General features: G+C 40.1%; 1 protein-coding gene and 1 long non-coding RNA gene across 2 annotated transcripts in view; one reads left to right on the top strand and one right to left on the bottom strand.

Moving 5' to 3' along the window:
- The window catches only part of LOC149470234 (uncharacterized), a 47,963-nt gene extending 42,391 nt beyond the window's left edge, over nt 1-5,572 (top strand). The window contains exon 2 of the long non-coding RNA XR_016309566.1: nt 5,363-5,572. This is a non-coding gene — a long non-coding RNA (uncharacterized LOC149470234). The remainder of the gene's footprint in view (nt 1-5,362) is intronic.
- The window catches only part of MPHOSPH8 (M-phase phosphoprotein 8), a 104,478-nt gene that overhangs the window by 14,310 nt on the left and 72,255 nt on the right, over nt 1-17,913 (bottom strand). The window contains exon 12 of the mRNA XM_089666222.1: nt 4,606-4,733. Within this exon, the coding sequence (XP_089522348.1) occupies nt 4,606-4,733 (128 nt within the window). The remainder of the gene's footprint in view (nt 1-4,605; nt 4,734-17,913) is intronic.

Genomic DNA, 17,913 nt, shown 5'->3' with positions numbered 1-17,913 from the left:
GCCGCCATATAACATAAGGGCATCATACGCCAACACCTTATATTAAGCACCATAAGCGGCCAACTATAACATTATTTCTCCCATACACACACAGGGAGAAGATGGACGGTAAACATACATATTAATACCAACTACCTGACATATACCATCAAATATAATACAATGAACTACAATATATAAATGAATAAATAACACATCATCATTTAACATGGGAATATCACCCTCTACCGGTCTACATAGGGCATAACATTCCACTCTCAATAAATATATCCCTCCCAACTTCAATCACTAAACAAACAACTTCCGCCTATAAATTAAATCTATAAATCCCACCTCTAAATATTAATAAATCTTTTCTCTTACCTAAACTGCAGTGAAAATACATATACTACATTACTCAGTTCCCACATTATTATTATCCATTCATAATAAATACTAAAATATTTAAACCCGAAAATAAATAGAATAGAATAAAAAAATATATATAATAAAATAAATTAAATAAAAATATTAAATTTATCAAATTTATTAAATATCCTTCCCTATCTTCACCAGTCTGAGTGACTAAAATACATCAACTGAACTAAGATTACCTAAGCAGAAACCCTATTCTCTCCAATATATCCAACCCTATCTTACCAATCAGAAATAAAGCAATTAAGATCTAAATCAATATTTAGGCCTCTAGGTTTTAAGGTACGCAGCTGGTAGATCCAAAATGTCTCATTCCTAGACAACATCTGGACCCTATTCCCCCCTCTCCAATGGGCTTCCACCGTGTCGATCCCACAAAATTTAAGAACACTAGGGTCTGACCGATGAAATTCCTTAAAATGTCTTGATACATTATGGTCCTTTTTTCCTTTTACAATATTTCTCACATGTTCTTTTATTCTATCACATAGTGTCCTTTTTGTTCTGCCAATATACTGTAATTTACAGGGGCACTCCAACAAGTATGTCACCTATTTAGTACTACAAGTAATAAATTTTTCTATTTCAAATTTTTCCTTTGTACATGAAGACTCAAAACTAGAAATTTTCTTCTTGGTGCTGGTGGTTTTACACACTTTACACATGGATAAAACCCCTTATAATCAAACATCTTTATACCTTTACAATTAGGAGGTGATAGAACTCCTTTCACCAGAACATTCCTTAGATTATTATTTTTCTTATAGATAAAAGACGGTTTTTTAGGGAGATGGGCCCCCAAAGTAGCATCTTTTGTTAAAATTGGCCAATAATTATTAAAAATATTTTCTATATTCTTATGACAATTAAAACGAGAAATAAAAGCAAAATCTCCTATTCTGCCATCCCTTCTTTTTACATTATCCTTCTTAATTTTGCCCTCCCCTAAGTAATTTCGGCTAATTTTATATCTTATTTTTTCCAATTTCTCAGAATCATAGCCTTTTTGAATAAATCTTTTCTTAATAACATCAGACTGTATAATGTAATCTTCGAGTCTGGAACAGTTCCTCATAATCCTAGTGAACTGTCCCTTGGGGATGCCCTCTATCCATTGAGGGTGATGGCAACTATTCGTAGGGATATACCCGTTTCTATCTGTTTCTTTAAAATAGGTTTTAAAATATAATTTATTATTACCTATTTTAAAATTATATTTTAAAACCTATTTTAAAGAAACAGATAGAAACGGGTATATCCCTACGAATAGTTGCCATCACCCTCAATGGATAGAGGGCATCCCCAAGGGACAGTTCACTAGGATTATGAGGAACTGTTCCAGACTCGAAGATTACATTATACAGTCTGATGTTATTAAGAAAAGATTTATTCAAAAAGGCTATGATTCTGAGAAATTGGAAAAAATAAGATATAAAATTAGCTGAAATTACTTAGGGGAGGGCAAAATTAAGAAGGATAATGTAAAAAGAAGGGATGGCAGAATAGGAGATTTTGCTTTTATTTCTCGTTTTAATGGTCATTATAAGAATATAGAAAATATTTTTAATAATTATTGGCCAATTTTAACAAAAGATGCTACTTTGGGGGCCCATCTCCCTAAAAAACCGTCTTTTATCTATAAGAAAAATAATAATCTAAGGAATGTTCTGGTGAAAGGAGCTCTATCACCTCCTAATTGTAAAGGTATAAAGATGTTTGATTATAAGGGGTTTTATCCATGTGTAAAGTGTGTAAAACCACCAGCACCAAGAAGAAAATTTCTAGTTTTGAGTCTTCATATACAAAGGAAAAATTTGAAATAGAAAAATTTATTACTTGTAGTACTAAATATGTAACATACTTGTTGGAGTGCCCCTGTAAATTACAGTATATTGGCAGAACAAAAAGGACACTATGTGATAGGATAAAAGAACATGTGAGAAATATTGTAAAAGGAAAAAAGGACCATAATGTATCAAGACATTTTAAGGAATTTCATCGGTCAGACCCTAGTGTTCTTAAATTTTGTGGGATCGACACGGTGGAAGCCCATTGGAGAGGGGGGAATAGGGTCCAGATGTTGTCTAGGAATGAGACATTTTGGATCTACCAGCTGCGTACCTTAAAACCTAGAGGCCTAAATATTGATTTAGATCTTAATTGCTTTATTTCTGATTGGTAAGATAGGGTTGGATATATTGGAGAGAATAGGGTTTCTGGTTAGGTAATCTTAGTTCAGTTGATGTATTTTAGTCACTCAGACTGGTGAAGATAGGGAAGGATATTTAATAAATTTGATAAATTTAATATTTTTATTTTATTTTATTTAATTTATTTTATTATATATATTTTTTTATTCTATTCTATTTATTTTCGGGTTTAAATATTTTAGTATTTATTATGAATGGATAATAATAATGTGGGAACTGAGTAATGTAGTATATGTATTTTCACTGCAGTTTAGGTAAGAGAAAAGATTTATTAATATTTAGAGGTGGGATTTATAGATTTAATTTATAGGCGGAAGTTGTTTGTTTAGTGATTGAAGTTGGGAGGGATATATTTATTGAGAGTGGAATGTTATGCCCTATGTAGACCGGTAGAGGGTGATATTCCCATGTTAAATGATGATGTGTTATTTATTCATTTATATATTGTAGTTCATTGTATTATATTTGATGGTATATGTCAGGTAGTTGGTATTAATATGTATGTTTACCGTCCATCTTCTCCCTGTGTGTGTATGGGAGAAATAATGTTAATAGTTGGCCGCTTATGGTGCTTAATATAAGGTGTTGGCGTATGATGCCCTTATGTTATATGGCGGCGGGGTATTCTGCCAGGTCTTCGGCAGTATAAGAGGTACCGCCGCTCTGACGTCTGGATCCCTTGTGAAAAAGTCGGAAGTGACGAAACGCGTCAGGGTCGTGACGTCAGACGCTAGGCCAGAAGGTGCAGAGCGGCCATTTTGGAGAAGGTCTCAGTTGAGCACGGAGACCAGCGAGGATGGACGGCAATTTTTATCATGTAAGCTGTGCTAATAAATTTTGTTAATATTTGTATTACGCCACTGAGTCTGCTCCCATTTATTCTGTGAGGAACGGGGATCTCGACGCCCGTTATTGTGCGAGGAAGCTGTTTTATCAACTACTGTTAAGGATGACACATCCCCAGTGAAGGCAATTACATGTGGCACAAAGTCTAAGGGGTAACTGTATTTATCCTACACGTGGAGTGGCATGTATTTGATACTTTTTGTCACTGATCACTCAGTGTGTTTTTGAAGAGTGTCACGTCTTGCAGTGGTGGTTTCGTAGGACCACTAGTTTAGTGGTGTGTTGTGTTTTTTAATTCACATGTGTGATGTTGTGTCACTAGTGTGTTGCATGCTATCACATACATTGATTCTAAAGGATAATGCACCATATTTAGTTTATATTTTTTTGAGGTACTGCTTGGATTAAAAGGAAGATTTGGACATTATCACATTTTGGAAGATTGAAGAAGTGAGGAATATCACAATTTATAACTTTATAAGCTTTTTTGGGACTTTATATTTATTTTATTTTTATTTTTTGCATGGGACTTGTGATGGACATTATTTTGTGTATATGAGTTTTGGTATTGGTTTATGAAAAGGTTATTGGTTTTTGCACTTTCAAGGGTGAAAGGTTTGACTTTTCATGTGGGTAATTGATGAGTTTTAATTCAATATTATTTTAGAAATGGTTAACTCAATTTAGCTCAATCCTGGTTCTATGTATTTAAATTTCTGATATGGACAATAGCCTTGCACACATTAGCCAGATAAGGACAGACCAGAAATGCAAGAGTAGATTTAGTAACGTATGAAACCTTGTACATCAAAAGAAGTGAAAACAGTAGCCAAAAGTGGTCATATGCTGAAGGCAGATCAAGCGCAATGTATATGGAGAATGAATCTCTAGATTTTGCAGGCAGAAGACCACTGGCAACTTTAGTGAAAGCTCAAATGATATTACTGCATGTGGCAGATACCATAGCTCTATGTTTACATGTTAGTGTGCATCTGTTGGTTTATAGTCCTTCCAGTGGTAACACAAGACTCCTTACCTTACATGCAACGTGTTAAATATCTGGTCACAATAAATTGAGTGCTTAAAATGTACACTACAACTGATTTAAAATGATGCATTAGTATATTGGTCTTACCAAAAATACAGGAAGCTGGAACTTGTCATTTAATACCACAGCCTGGACGCTACATGGTCCAGATAATCGAACCACCACTTCTTTACCAAAGAAGTTCGCGTGAAAAACAAACAGGAGTATTCCAGATTCTGCAAAGAGGGAAATAAGGGAATTAGCAGTTTTCCTTTCACTCATACTCAAATTAGAACACTACAGGATACACTAGCCATATGACAGCCAGCAAATTAGTACTAAAGAGTCTGAAATAGTTCGAGCCAGGCATTTACAGCCCTCTTTATTGTACTGACTACCAAACAATGGATGTCAGCAGTTATTGTTTCACACTAACCAGGGTGGTCATCTTTTAAACAGTCTTCTGCCCCGGAGGCATTTTATGACACACAAAAGGACTTTTGTTTGCTCCAAACAGGTTATGATTTCCAATACATATCCAAGGAAAAGCAAAACCCACATGAAGTCAAACGAGGTCAAAAGCAAGTCAGTCTAAGGGCTCACGTACACTGCAGCTGATAAACCCATGTTCAGGAGCTGTTCAGCGTGTTTTCCAGCAGCCCCTGAACTCTCCCTGTTTTCCTATGTGTCCATGTACATAGCTTCGTTTACAGGCAGTTGAGTTTACAGTCGTTTTTTTTAACGCAGAAAACTTGCATTCAGCAGTATATTTTATCAGCATTTCAAACACAAAACACTTGTAAACACGGCTAACCACGCTTATAGGCGTTTGAACTTTTTTTTTTTTTCATTCTTCCATTTCCAGATGATGTCCAGAGCCTTTTTTCATCATGAAAAATGCAAGCAAAGTGTTTTCCCGATACTCAAATGGACCTGGTACACCATACTTTGAGGTTTCCCATGAAAAAAAAAATGTTTGCTACTGCTGCAATAATTTCTGCACAGAAATGAGCTGGAACACATCCAAACACCACAAAAAAAAAAAAAAAAAAGAAGACAGCTAAACTCAACAAAATACTGCTCTCTCTGCTTCTGCACTCTCTATTTCTCTCAAAATGTCTGAAATAGCTACTTTTTACTAACATAAAAATAGTGCAGCGCTGAAAATAATGACAAAAAGACAAAAAAGTAGTCCACTAAAAGTCTATGTCATATAAACGTATCCAGTGTCAGATGTGGATTCAGAATAGGTGATCCGTGTGGAAATGGCTGGAAAACGCACTCACCAGAAGTAAGACACATAAACGCAGTGTGTATATAAAGCTCATGGATCTTCAATCCAGAGGGAAGTAAAGCTGATCCGGTTACAGGAATGGTGAATCCCTCCTCCGCAGATGCAGCAACAGATCTTCCTTAACACGATTAGATGTAGAATTCCAAGACCAAGGTTCTGCAAGCAAAAGCTCCTCAAGGGAGTTTTAGGGAAGGACACCCATAGTGAAGTAGGTAATAAAAGGCAGCTTTATTCACAATAATGATATCCAATTCAAAGCAGGCAGGTATCATACAGATGTGTCAGCAAGACAACTAACCCTGATACTTTGAATAGTGGCCGCCGGGCCTCCACGTGGCACCGGCGGCGTAGCGTCTCGACGTCCAGGCTCCTCCTTACGCGTTACGTGCGCACGCACATCTTCAGAGGTATGGAACCATTGACGTGTGGACGCGAATGGGCGCATATATATAGGCATAATGACGCATGCGCAGTAGCGTGTACGCCAATGCGCAAAACCCAAGGCGCATGCGCGTGGCTCCGTCTTCCATTATAATGGAGCTCGGAGACGCAGGGTGGAAGGGCGAAATGCCCTATTGTTGACAGATAAATGTCAAAAAGAAGTCAAGTTCAACAACGGTGTAAAATACACCTAATTAAAACAATCCGATAAGGATCTATGTAAAATATGCAAAGAGGCGCGATAGCGCCAATATGTTGAACCATTCCCAATTAGATAATATCTAGGTAAATGTATACATGCGTCATTATAACTTAAAATTAATCAACATACAGTGAAGACATCATATACATAAAAATAAAGGAAGAAGTTCCTAAAACATAAAATAAAACAACAATGAGAAGGCTGCAGAACTAAATCTGCACCAACCTGAGTAAAAAATGCAAATAATTAAGAGATCATGAAAAGTGCTAAGGTGGAAGCGCATGTGAAACGGTCAAGCCATGCGTCCATAACCATGCGTCTAAAATATGGAAAAATGGGGTGAAATTACATCATCCATTGGCAATAAAGCAGTTAAGATCTAGATCTATATTGAGCCCCGCTGGGTGGGAAGTCCCCAATTCGAAAATATGCTTAGTCTCCAGCTGGGAAACTGCTCTCACTTTGTGTGTACCTCTCCAGTGTGGGGTGACTGAGTCGATCCCCACAAACTTGAGTGATGTGGGATCTCTATGGTGAAAACGTCTATAATGTAGAGATAGAGAATGGTCTCTATAACCTTTTCTGATATTGGCAATGTGTTCCCGAAGGCGATCTCTAAGCCTCCTGGTGGTCCGGCCAATATATTGCTTGGAGCACGGGCATTCAAGTAGGTATACTACAAATTTGCTGTCACAACTAATAAATTTGTCTATTTCGTATGTCTTGTGTGTTTGACTGGAATTGTAGGAAAAGATTTTCTTCTTTCTAATTCCATTGCACTTACAAGCAATGCACCTATTACAGGGGTAAAAACCCTTCATATTAAATAATGTGAGTGGTTGGGCAGGGGGGTTAATAATATTAGGAGATATTTTATCTCTGAGAATGGCTGGTCTCCGAAAAATTACTTCAGGTGTCTCAGGAAGTATGTCCTTCAGAACTGGATCTGATTTTAATATATTCCAATTCCTCCTGATGATATGTTTAACCGCTCTATGTTGGACAGAGAAGGTAGTGATGAACGGACAAAAAATGTCATTCATTTTCTTGGAATTGGTACCCAGGAGTTCCTCCTGGTTAATCTGGGTAATATCTAAGATGGTGTTATCAATCGATACCCCATTGTAGCCCTTCTCCAAAAAACGTTTTTTCAAAATGTCGGCTTGTACCTGAAAGTCTGAGGTATTAGTACAATTCCTTCTCAATCTTAGCAATTGTCCTTTAGGGATGTTAGCAAGCCAGCTGGGGTGGTGGCAACTGTCCAAAGGAATATAACTATTCCGATCGGACGACTTGAAAAATGTTTTGGTGATAGCTTTTTAGACCTCACCTTGATGAGGGTAGATAATAAAATTATCACCAAAACATTTTTCAAGTCGTCCGATCGGAATAGTTATATTCCTTTGGACAGTTGCCACCACCCCAGCTGGCTTGCTAACATCCCTAAAGGACAATTGCTAAGATTGAGAAGGAATTGTACTAATACCTCAGACTTTCAGGTACAAGCCGACATTTTGAAAAAACGTTTTTTGGAGAAGGGCTACAATGGGGTATCGATTGATAACACCATCTTAGATATTACCCAGATTAACCAGGAGGAACTCCTGGGTACCAATTCCAAGAAAATGAATGACATTTTTTGTCCGTTCATCACTACCTTCTCTGTCCAACATAGAGCGGTTAAACATATCATCAGGAGGAATTGGAATATATTAAAATCAGATCCAGTTCTGAAGGACATACTTCCTGAGACACCTGAAGTAATTTTTCGGAGACCAGCCATTCTCAGAGATAAAATATCTCCTAATATTATTAACCCCCCTGCCCAACCACTCACATTATTTAATATGAAGGGTTTTTACCCCTGTAATAGGTGCATTGCTTGTAAGTGCAATGGAATTAGAAAGAAGAAAATCTTTTCCTACAATTCCAGTCAAACACACAAGACATACGAAATAGACAAATTTATTAGTTGTGACAGCAAATTTGTAGTATACCTACTTGAATGCCCGTGCTCCAAGCAATATATTGGCCGGACCACCAGGAGGCTTAGAGATCGCCTTCGGGAACACATTGCCAATATCAGAAAAGGTTATAGAGACCATTCTCTATCTCTACATTATAGACGTTTTCACCATAGAGATCCCACATCACTCAAGTTTGTGGGGATCGACTCAGTCACCCCACACTGGAGAGGTACACACAAAGTGAGAGCAGTTTCCCAGCTGGAGACTAAGCATATTTTCGAATTGGGGACTTCCCACCCAGCGGGGCTCAATATAGATCTAGATCTTAACTGCTTTATTGCCAATGGATGATGTAATTTCACCCCATTTTTCCATATTTTAGACGCATGGTTATGGACGCATGGCTTGACCGTTTCACATGCGCTTCCACCTTAGCACTTTTCATGATCTCTTAATTATTTGCATTTTTTACTCAGGTTGGTGCAGATTTAGTTCTGCAGCCTTCTCATTGTTGTTTTATTTTATGTTTTAGGAACTTCTTCCTTTATTTTTATGTATATGATGTCTTCACTGTATGTTGATTAATTTTAAGTTATAATGACGCATGTATACATTTACCTAGATATTATCTAATTGGGAATGGTTCAACATATTGGCGCTATCGCGCCTCTTTGCATATTTTACATAGATCCTTATCGGATTGTTTTAATTAGGTGTATTTTACACCGTTGTTGAACTTGACTTCTTTTTGACATTTATCTGTCAACAATAGGGCATTTCGCCCTTCCACCCTGCGTCTCCGAGCTCCATTATAATGGAAGACGGAGCCACGCGCATGCGCCTTGGGTTTTGCGCATTGGCGTACACGCTACTGCGCATGCGTCATTATGCCTATATATATGCGCCCATTCGCGTCCACACGTCAATGGTTCCATACCTCTGAAGATGTGCGTGCGCACGTAACGCGTAAGGAGGAGCCTGGACGCCGAGACGCTACGCCGCCGGTGCCACGTGGAGGCCCGGCGGCCACTATTCAAAGTATCAGGGTTAGTTGTCTTGCTGACACATCTGTATGATACCTGCCTGCTTTGAATTGGATATCATTATTGTGAATAAAGCTGCCTTTTATTACCTACTTCACTATGGGTGTCCTTCCCTAAAACTCCCTTGAGGAGCTTTTGCTTGCAGAACCTTGGTCTTGGAATTCTACATCTAATCGTGTTAAGGAAGATCTGTTGCTGCATCTGCGTAGGAGGGATTCACCATTCCTGTAACCGGATCAGCTTTACTTCCCTCTGGATTGAAGATCCATGAGCTTTATATACACACTGCGTTTATGTGTCTTACTTCTGGCGAGTGCGTTTTCCAGCCATTTCCACACGGATCACCTATTCTGAATCCACATCTGACACTGGATACGTTTATATGACATAGACTTTTAGTGGACTACTTTTTTGTCTTTTTGTCATTATTTTCAGCGCTGCACTATTTTTATGTTATTGCTTTTAAGTATTATTGGTTGCTTAGAGTGCCTAGCCGCTTTCAGGATTAGCGCTCACTGCTGTTTCTTCTCATTCAGCTACTTTTTACTGTTTTTCAGTGCTTTCTTGGCATTTTGGAAGGTCTCCTGAGATTATCTTAAAAAACGCTTCTAAACAGCAAACACTCAAACGCGGTATGCAAACTCAGCTAAACAGACTTTTTTTAATTTACGTTTTCCAGCAGTCAGTTGCCATTGTTCAGCAGTGTCCTGTGTACATGGCGCCGAAGTCTGAATAATTTCCGAAACACCTCAAAACAGATGTCAAACTGAAGCCAATGATACAAGCCCAATGTCTGTTGACACAGGACCTAACTCAAAGATGTCATCAATCACCCTGCAAATTTTTTTCTAGCCTTTCCAGTTTGAAAGTCAACAGGCTTTTAGGCTGGTTCGGGCTACATTTGATATTGAGCAAGTGCATGTTCTCCAGCAGTTCTATCTGCTTTAATGGCATCCCAACAAACCTCAACACAAAAAAAAAAAAAAAAAAAACTGTAGTGTGAACAAGCACTTAATCCTTGAATACAAAATAAGCAGAACTTTGGGGATCACAAAACCTTGAATACTTGTTCATGGATCGCACATAAACCAAGGAAAGGAAAGCAAACTAAAATGAACCAGCACCCAAGTACACCCCTACAATATCCACATTTATGCATTTACTTTAGTATTCTTTCAAATATCAGAGCTGACATATGAAAAATTGCAAATAATTTATCAAAAACCAGCATATGCAATAACATATGACAGATGACAGCACTCATGCAGCCCCTGACCATGACACTCCCACCACCATGCTTGACTGTAGGTAAGACACACTTGCCTTTGTACTCCTCACATGGTTGCCACCACACACGCCTGACACCATCTGAACTGAATAAGTTTATCTTGGTCTCATCAGACCACAGGACATGGTTCCAGTAATCCATATCCTTAGTCTGCTTGTCTTCAGCAAACCGTTCGCTGGCTCTCTTGTGCATCATCTTTAGAAGAGGCTTCCTTCTGGGACAACAGTCATGCAGACAAATTTGATGCAGTGTGCGGTGTATGGTATGAGCACTGACAGGCTGACCCCCCCACCCCTTCAACCTCTGCAGCAATGCTGGCAGCACTCATACGTCTATTTCCCAAAGACAACCTCTGGATATGACGCTGAGCATGTGCACTCAACTTCTTTGGTCGACTATGGCGAGGCCTGTTCTGAGTGGAACCTGTCCTGTTAAACCGCTGGTTGGTCTTGGCCACCGTGCTGCAGCTCATATTCAGAGTCTTGGCAAGCGTCTTATAGCCTAGGCCATCTTTATGTAGAGCAACAATTATTTTTTTCAGATCCTCAGAGTTCTTTGCCATGAGCTGCCATGTTGAACTTCCAGTGATCAGTATGAGAGAGCGGTAACACCAAATTTAACACACCTGCTCCCCATTCACACCTGAGACCTTGTAACACGAACAAGTCACATGACACTGGGGAGGGAATACGGCTAACTGGGCCCAATTTGGACATTTTCACTTAGGGGTGTACTCACTTTTGTTGCCAGCGGTTTAGACATTAATGGCTGTGTGTTGAGTTATTTTGAGGGGACAGCAAGTTTACAGTTATACAAGCTGTACACTCACTACTTTACATTGTAGCAAAGTGTCATTTCTTCAGTGCTGTCACATGAAAAGATATAAAATATTTACAAAAACGTGAGGGGTGTACTCACTTCTGCGACATACGGTATGTGGATATTGGTCCCATGTGAGACACAAGCTTAGGTTCTTGTTGCAAACCAACAAAATTAAAAGCACAAGGCTCCAGACATTACCCCAGTGGTGGAGGAATCAGCTTTAGAGCAATCTACCCATTCTAAAACTATCTTACGGATTTAAAGTTTTTGTCAACAGTAAGCAGGGGGTCACACTGGATCATCGGCACATTTAATAGATCCCCTATCAAATGGAAAAGTTCCACCACATTCTCAAGTAAAGGCCCAGGACCTATCTAGAGGTTTCCAGTCTGCAAAAACAAATTAATGACTTTAGTGACCATAAACCCACAAACTTAACTGTATCGGATGCCATGAATACCTGTTCTACTTACTTATGCTTTCAACCTGTCAAACCATCTGGTGACAAAACTGATCACATGTGCAATACCATGGCAACCGCAGATCAAACAGAATCCAAGAAGGCAGTTTCTGTGGCAGTAAAGAATAGGAAGATTTCGTTCTCTTTAAAAGCATTAACACCATCGTATGCATATACATGTATATATGTATACGGCCTGGTACTGAATCAGTTATACCAGAATCATGGTTGAAGCTACAACCATGACCCCGGCATCATATTTAGGGCCAGCAATTCTCTTCTTTGTATAAGAAATCCAAGTGGCTATGCAGCCGCTGGATTACTTTTACAGGCGGGAGGGGGAGCCCAGCGGTGTAGACTCCCCCAAACACAGTAGGAGGAACGGATGTTGTTCGTTTCACTGTGTGACATCAGAAACCCCAGAAGTGATGAGGATTTTGTCATTTCAGGTTTGTTTACAGTTGCTTACAGCTTCTGAACCAGCAGATAAAACCGATCTTGCTTTGATCTGCTGCTCTGGCTAGAGGAGAGATCTGGGGTCTATCTCCATAAAATATGAGCTGTCACAAGGGATGTTTGTCCCTTCTGATAGCAATAAAATTGATTTGAAAAATAAATTTAAAAAAAGGGTACAGGGTTAAAAAAAATATATATATAATAATAATCAATAATAATCATAATATATATATATATATATATATATATATATATATATATATATATATATATATATATATATACACACATACATATATATACACATACATACATACATACACACACACACACTTTTTTTTTTTAATGCACCCCCATGCTAAGGCGAATGCATGCATTGTTCCCGCACGCATATGTAACACAGCGATTGCACCACATGTGAGGTATCACCACAGACATAAGAGAACAATAATTCTAAGGCCAGACCTCTTGTGTAATGCTAAACTGGTAACCTGTAAAGGCTTTTAAAAGCATCGCCTATGGATAATTTTATGCACTGTAGTTTGTCACCATTTTAAAGAATGACATGTTTGGTATCCATTTACTCAGCGTAACATCTTTTATATTACCATAATTGAGTAGTAACAATCCCTGTAAATCTGAGTCAAAGTCAGGAGACTGTGGTGCATACAAAACAGTATCTTTAGAGATAAATTGTTGGGACTCCGAGTCTAGGTAACAAATAGCAACATGCACTATGTAATGAGATCCACACACAGGAATTACATATGATTAATGCCACCCAGATGCATATAAAAACATTCACCAAATGCACAAAATTAATGCAAATAATGAATACAAAATTGTTAGAGTATCTGGCCACCAGTATATTACTTCACCCCCTGGGAAGACACAGATGTATACGGGAACACCAGCATCCAAATCCGCTATACAATAAATAGTCCCCTTTAACCCTATATGACTGTTAAAGGGGACTATTTATTGTATAGCAGATTTGGACACTGGGGTTCCCGTATACGACAAATAGCAACAGGCCCAGTTCAATTCAAAAGCTCAAAGGTGTCCAAGTTAGACTCTGCAGGGTGTGGCACTGGGGTTCACTAAGAAGAATGCTACACAAGCTGAGCTCAAAACCACTGGGAAATTCAGAGTAGACATAGTAACCAACTCCAAAAACACTAGGCAAGTACAGGTTGAGGTCATTTGTGGCAGCATGACTGTACTCTGCATGTTTTTGGGAAGACATAGTGCGTCTGTAAATCTGTAATGCAACTAGGCCCAAAGTGAGGCAAGACCTCTAATACTCACAAACCAGGGGAGCTGGAACTTATGAGGCGGCGTTAGTGTAGGTGGGCAATAGAACCAGACTGGAGATCCACAATCAACGAGAACAGTCTTACTCACCAAATAAGTGTTCTTTGACAGAATCACATTCCAGTCTAATGCAGGCCATAGATGGGTCGAAAATCGGCCGATTTTTCGGCCGAAAATAAAATCGGCCGATTTTCGGATCGTTAGTGGGCGATTTGGTCGGCCGTTTTTCGGTATTTTGGCCGTTTTTTTTTTCCGGTAAAGTTGGAAAAAAAAATCGGCCGATTTTCGCGGCAATTAGTGGGCAAATCGGCCGATTTTTTACCGATAAAAAATCTGCGCATGAGCAGTGACCTGCAAGAGGAAGACAAAAAGAAGAAAAAGAAGAAGAGGAAGACGATGAAGAAGAGGATGAAGAAGAAGAAGAGGATGAAGAAGAAGAAGAGGAGGAGGATGAAGAAGAAGAGGAGGATGAGGATGAGGAGGAAGAAGAGGATGAGGATGAGGAAGAAGAAGAGGATGAGGATGAGGAAGAAGAAGAAGAGGATGAGGATGAAGAAGAAAAAGAAGAAGAGGGTGAGGATGATGATGAAGAAGAGGATGAGGATGCAGAAGAAGAAGAGGAGGATGAGGATGAGGATGCAGAAGAAGAAGAGGATGAGGATGCAGAAGAAGAAGAGGATGCAGAAGAAGAAGAGGATGAGGATGCAGAAGAAGAAGAGGATGAGGATGCAGAAGAAGAAGAGGATGAGGATGAAGAAGAAGAAGAGGATGAGGATGAAGAAGAAGAGGATGAGGATGAAGAAGAAGAGGATGAGGATGATGAAGAGGATGAGGGTGAAGAAGAGGATGAGGATGAAGAAGAAGAGGATGAGGATGAAGAATAAGGATGAGGATGAGGATGAGGAAGAGGAAGAGGAAGAGGAAGAAGAAGGATGAAAATAAGAAGAATTCCAGTCCAGCAAAAAGTGTCTCTGCAGAGAGCTCCGCTATTTCTGACAGTTCTCTGACAGTTCCTTGACATTTACAGCGGTTGAAACATTGTATCTATTTGTTTCCGAATAAAAACATCTGTATCCTAAATGGAAACAAATAGATACATTGTTGCAACTTCTATAAATGTCAAGGAACTGTCAGAGAACTGTCAAAGAAATAGCAGAGCTCTCTGCAGGGACACTTTTTGCCGGCTCTAGGCGGGTAGAAAATCGGCCGATTTTTTTTACTATTGATGGTAACGTCGGCCACTTGAACAACCGATTTTTCGTTTTTTAAAAGAAAAATCTGCAGTTTTTCTCCCCATCTATGACCTGCATAACGCCACATGTCCAGTCCAGCGGGGTCTGGGTACAGCCTCCAAAGCTAATGCTGCATTGCAACTATATAGCAACCAGCTCAAGCAGTGGCATACTGAGGAATCAGGACTGAAGCTGAGAAGAAAAACTCAGCAAGTCTAGCAACTAAAAAAACAAAAACAAAAAAACACCGTTAGACTTACAGGTAACGGAATTTCTACGAACCTTCCAGGATGGCACACCAGAGATGAGGGGCTCGCCCCTACAGGGACAATCAATTTACAGCTGTTATAAGTCCCCTCCCTTCCCTTCTACTCTGTAATAAACTAACTACCAAAACAGGTCATACATAGGAACTCACGAATTACCAACTTGGGAGTTCTGTTTTTTTTTTTCCCCCTCAAAAGGGTGGGAAGTAGGCCCGCTATTCTGGTAAGTTTGTAGAAATGCTGTTACTGGTAAGTCTAACTATTGTTTTTCTCCTATCACCTTCCAGGATGGCACACCTGAGAGGATAATCAAGTAACCGCAGGCCTACCTTAGGGTGGGACCACAGCCTACTGCGACAGCACTTCAACCCAATAATGTTTAAATAAGGAGTCTTGACTGGACAAGGTGGCTGCACTGTTAATCTGTTCCCAGGAGGCCACTGCTTTTTCTGCCCAGGTTGTGGCCTTAGCCCGGGTTGAGTGAGCTTTAACCTTTGTTGGTGCAGGGATCCCTGAACTCTCATAAGCTAAGGCAATAGCTTGTCTGATCCACCTGGAGACCAAATCTTTAGAGGTTTTGAGTCCCTTCCTTGGTCCGACATAAGAAATTAACAGATGGTTGGACCTCCTAAAATCTTTGTCCCTATGCAAATAAGTGAGGAGACTTCATCAAGAGTGGAATTTTTCTTCTTTTGTGTTCCTGGGATTGTCAGAGAAGGAAGGAAAAGTTATTTCCTGTGTTCTATTAGATAATCAAGCTACCTTGGGCAGGTACATTGGGTCTGCCCCAAGGGTGACCCTATCTGGCGGGATCAGCAAAAAGAGTTCTTTGCCGACAAATTTTGTAGGTCTCCATCACTTCTAGTCGTGGTGATAGCCAACCAAAAAGATCATTTTAACATAAACAACTTAAAGGGAATCTCCTCTATTGGTTCAAAAGGGTGCTTTAATAAGGCTTCTAGCACTCTGGTCAGATCCCATGGAAGAAATCTCTTTTGTAGCTGGGGTAATTCTTTCCCTGGCCACAAAAAAAAACACTGAACTAAAAGGTTCTCTAGCTAATCTAGAGTCAAGAAAAATTGAAAGTGCAGCAATTTGTACTCGAAGGGTGCCAACTGCCACCCCTCATTCAACACCATCCTGGAGAAACTCCAGGATCATTGGAATAGAGGTAGAGGATACCGGTTTTCGTTTGCACCAAGAACAAAAGATTTTCCATACGCTCGAGTACATTTTCTTAGTTACAGGCTTTCTGGTTAAGAGGAGGGCATCTACCTCTGTCTGAACAACCCTTACTCTTTAGGATCTGGTGCTCACTGGCCAGGCTGGCAACTGAAAGAATCCAGACTTGGGGTGAAGCACCAGACCCTGAAGAAGATGATCTGGCAGGATTCGGAAGCCTCCCAGGCACTGCCACAGAGGTTTTAGGTTGTGAACCAAACCCTCCTTGGCCACCATGGTGCAATCAGAGGGAGGTTGCCCAAAGACTGGCTGAGCTTCTGGAGAACTCGCAGGATTAACGAGGTGGCCCAACTGGGCCCAGGGCCTGCCTCCCTGCAGATTACTGGGGGTTACCCACCATTCTAGTGAGGATTTTACCTGTGGAGTGAGGCCCAGCTTTTTGTCCATGGATTCTTTCAGGTCCCAACACGACAGAAGGAAGAATTGCAGGTCTCTTGAGTGAAATTGTGCTCACACTATGGCCAGGATGGCTGAAGACAGCAGTCCCAGTGCCCTCAATACTTCCCTCAGGGAGCTTGAAGGCGCCTCTATCAGACCCCTCACTGACAGGACTATCTTCTGCACCTTGTCCCTCAGTAGAAAGTTTTTGAGCTCTTATGTCCACCACGTAACCGATAAAGTATTTGACCTGCTCCGGCTCAACATGATTTCTCTCTGCTTACTATCCAGCCCAGAGACAACAGGGTGGTGATCACCTCTAACTGTCTGCCTTCACCTGAATAGAGAGACCAAAAATTAGAAGAAGATAGTCTAAATAGGGGATCAGGGATATCCCCTGAAGGTGAAGGAGTGCCACTGCTTCGGCTAGGATGTTTGTAAAAAGCTTTGGACAGGCCGCTAGTCCAAAAGGAAGAGCCCTGAACTGCCAGTGGGCTGTTTCTCCCCCAATTACCATCGCAAACCTTAAGTAGGATGAATTGGGTCATGTAAATAGGCATCCTTGAGGTCCAGCATTGCCATAAAGGCCTTTTTTTTTTTTGGAGATTTTTGTATTCCAAGAATTTGTTCAGGTTTCTGAGGTTTATAATTAGGCGGTATTTTCCTGAAGGTTTGCAAATACGTGGGAGTAAAATACCTGGTATTGTTGGCTTTTGGGTACAGGTACAACCACTTAGGGTAATCATTTGTGGGGGCCTTGACGAGAACTCTAGGCGATAGCCCTCTTGTACTAGTTGGCAGATATAGGCACTCTCTGACATTTTCTCCCACTGGGAGGCAAAGTGTGACAGACGGCCCCCTACCCTGATCCTGGCGTTGCTTGCTTTCTTTAGTGCTGGCACCTGGGGAGGAAAACCGCAAAATGTCCCTTTGCCTTAACTCCCATTGCTTATTCATATTTTCGGCCCTCTGCTGGTTCTTGGGTTTAACTGGGAATTTCATCAGCTTCTC

This window comes from Staurois parvus, unplaced genomic scaffold, assembly GCF_062004578.1.
Source record: "Staurois parvus isolate SC_StPar_1 unplaced genomic scaffold, SC_StPar_1.0 ptg000050l, whole genome shotgun sequence".
Lineage (NCBI taxonomy): Eukaryota > Metazoa > Chordata > Amphibia > Anura > Ranidae > Staurois > Staurois parvus.
The sequence above is the reverse complement of the archived record's forward strand: the minus strand, read 5'-3'. Positions and strand labels throughout refer to the sequence as shown.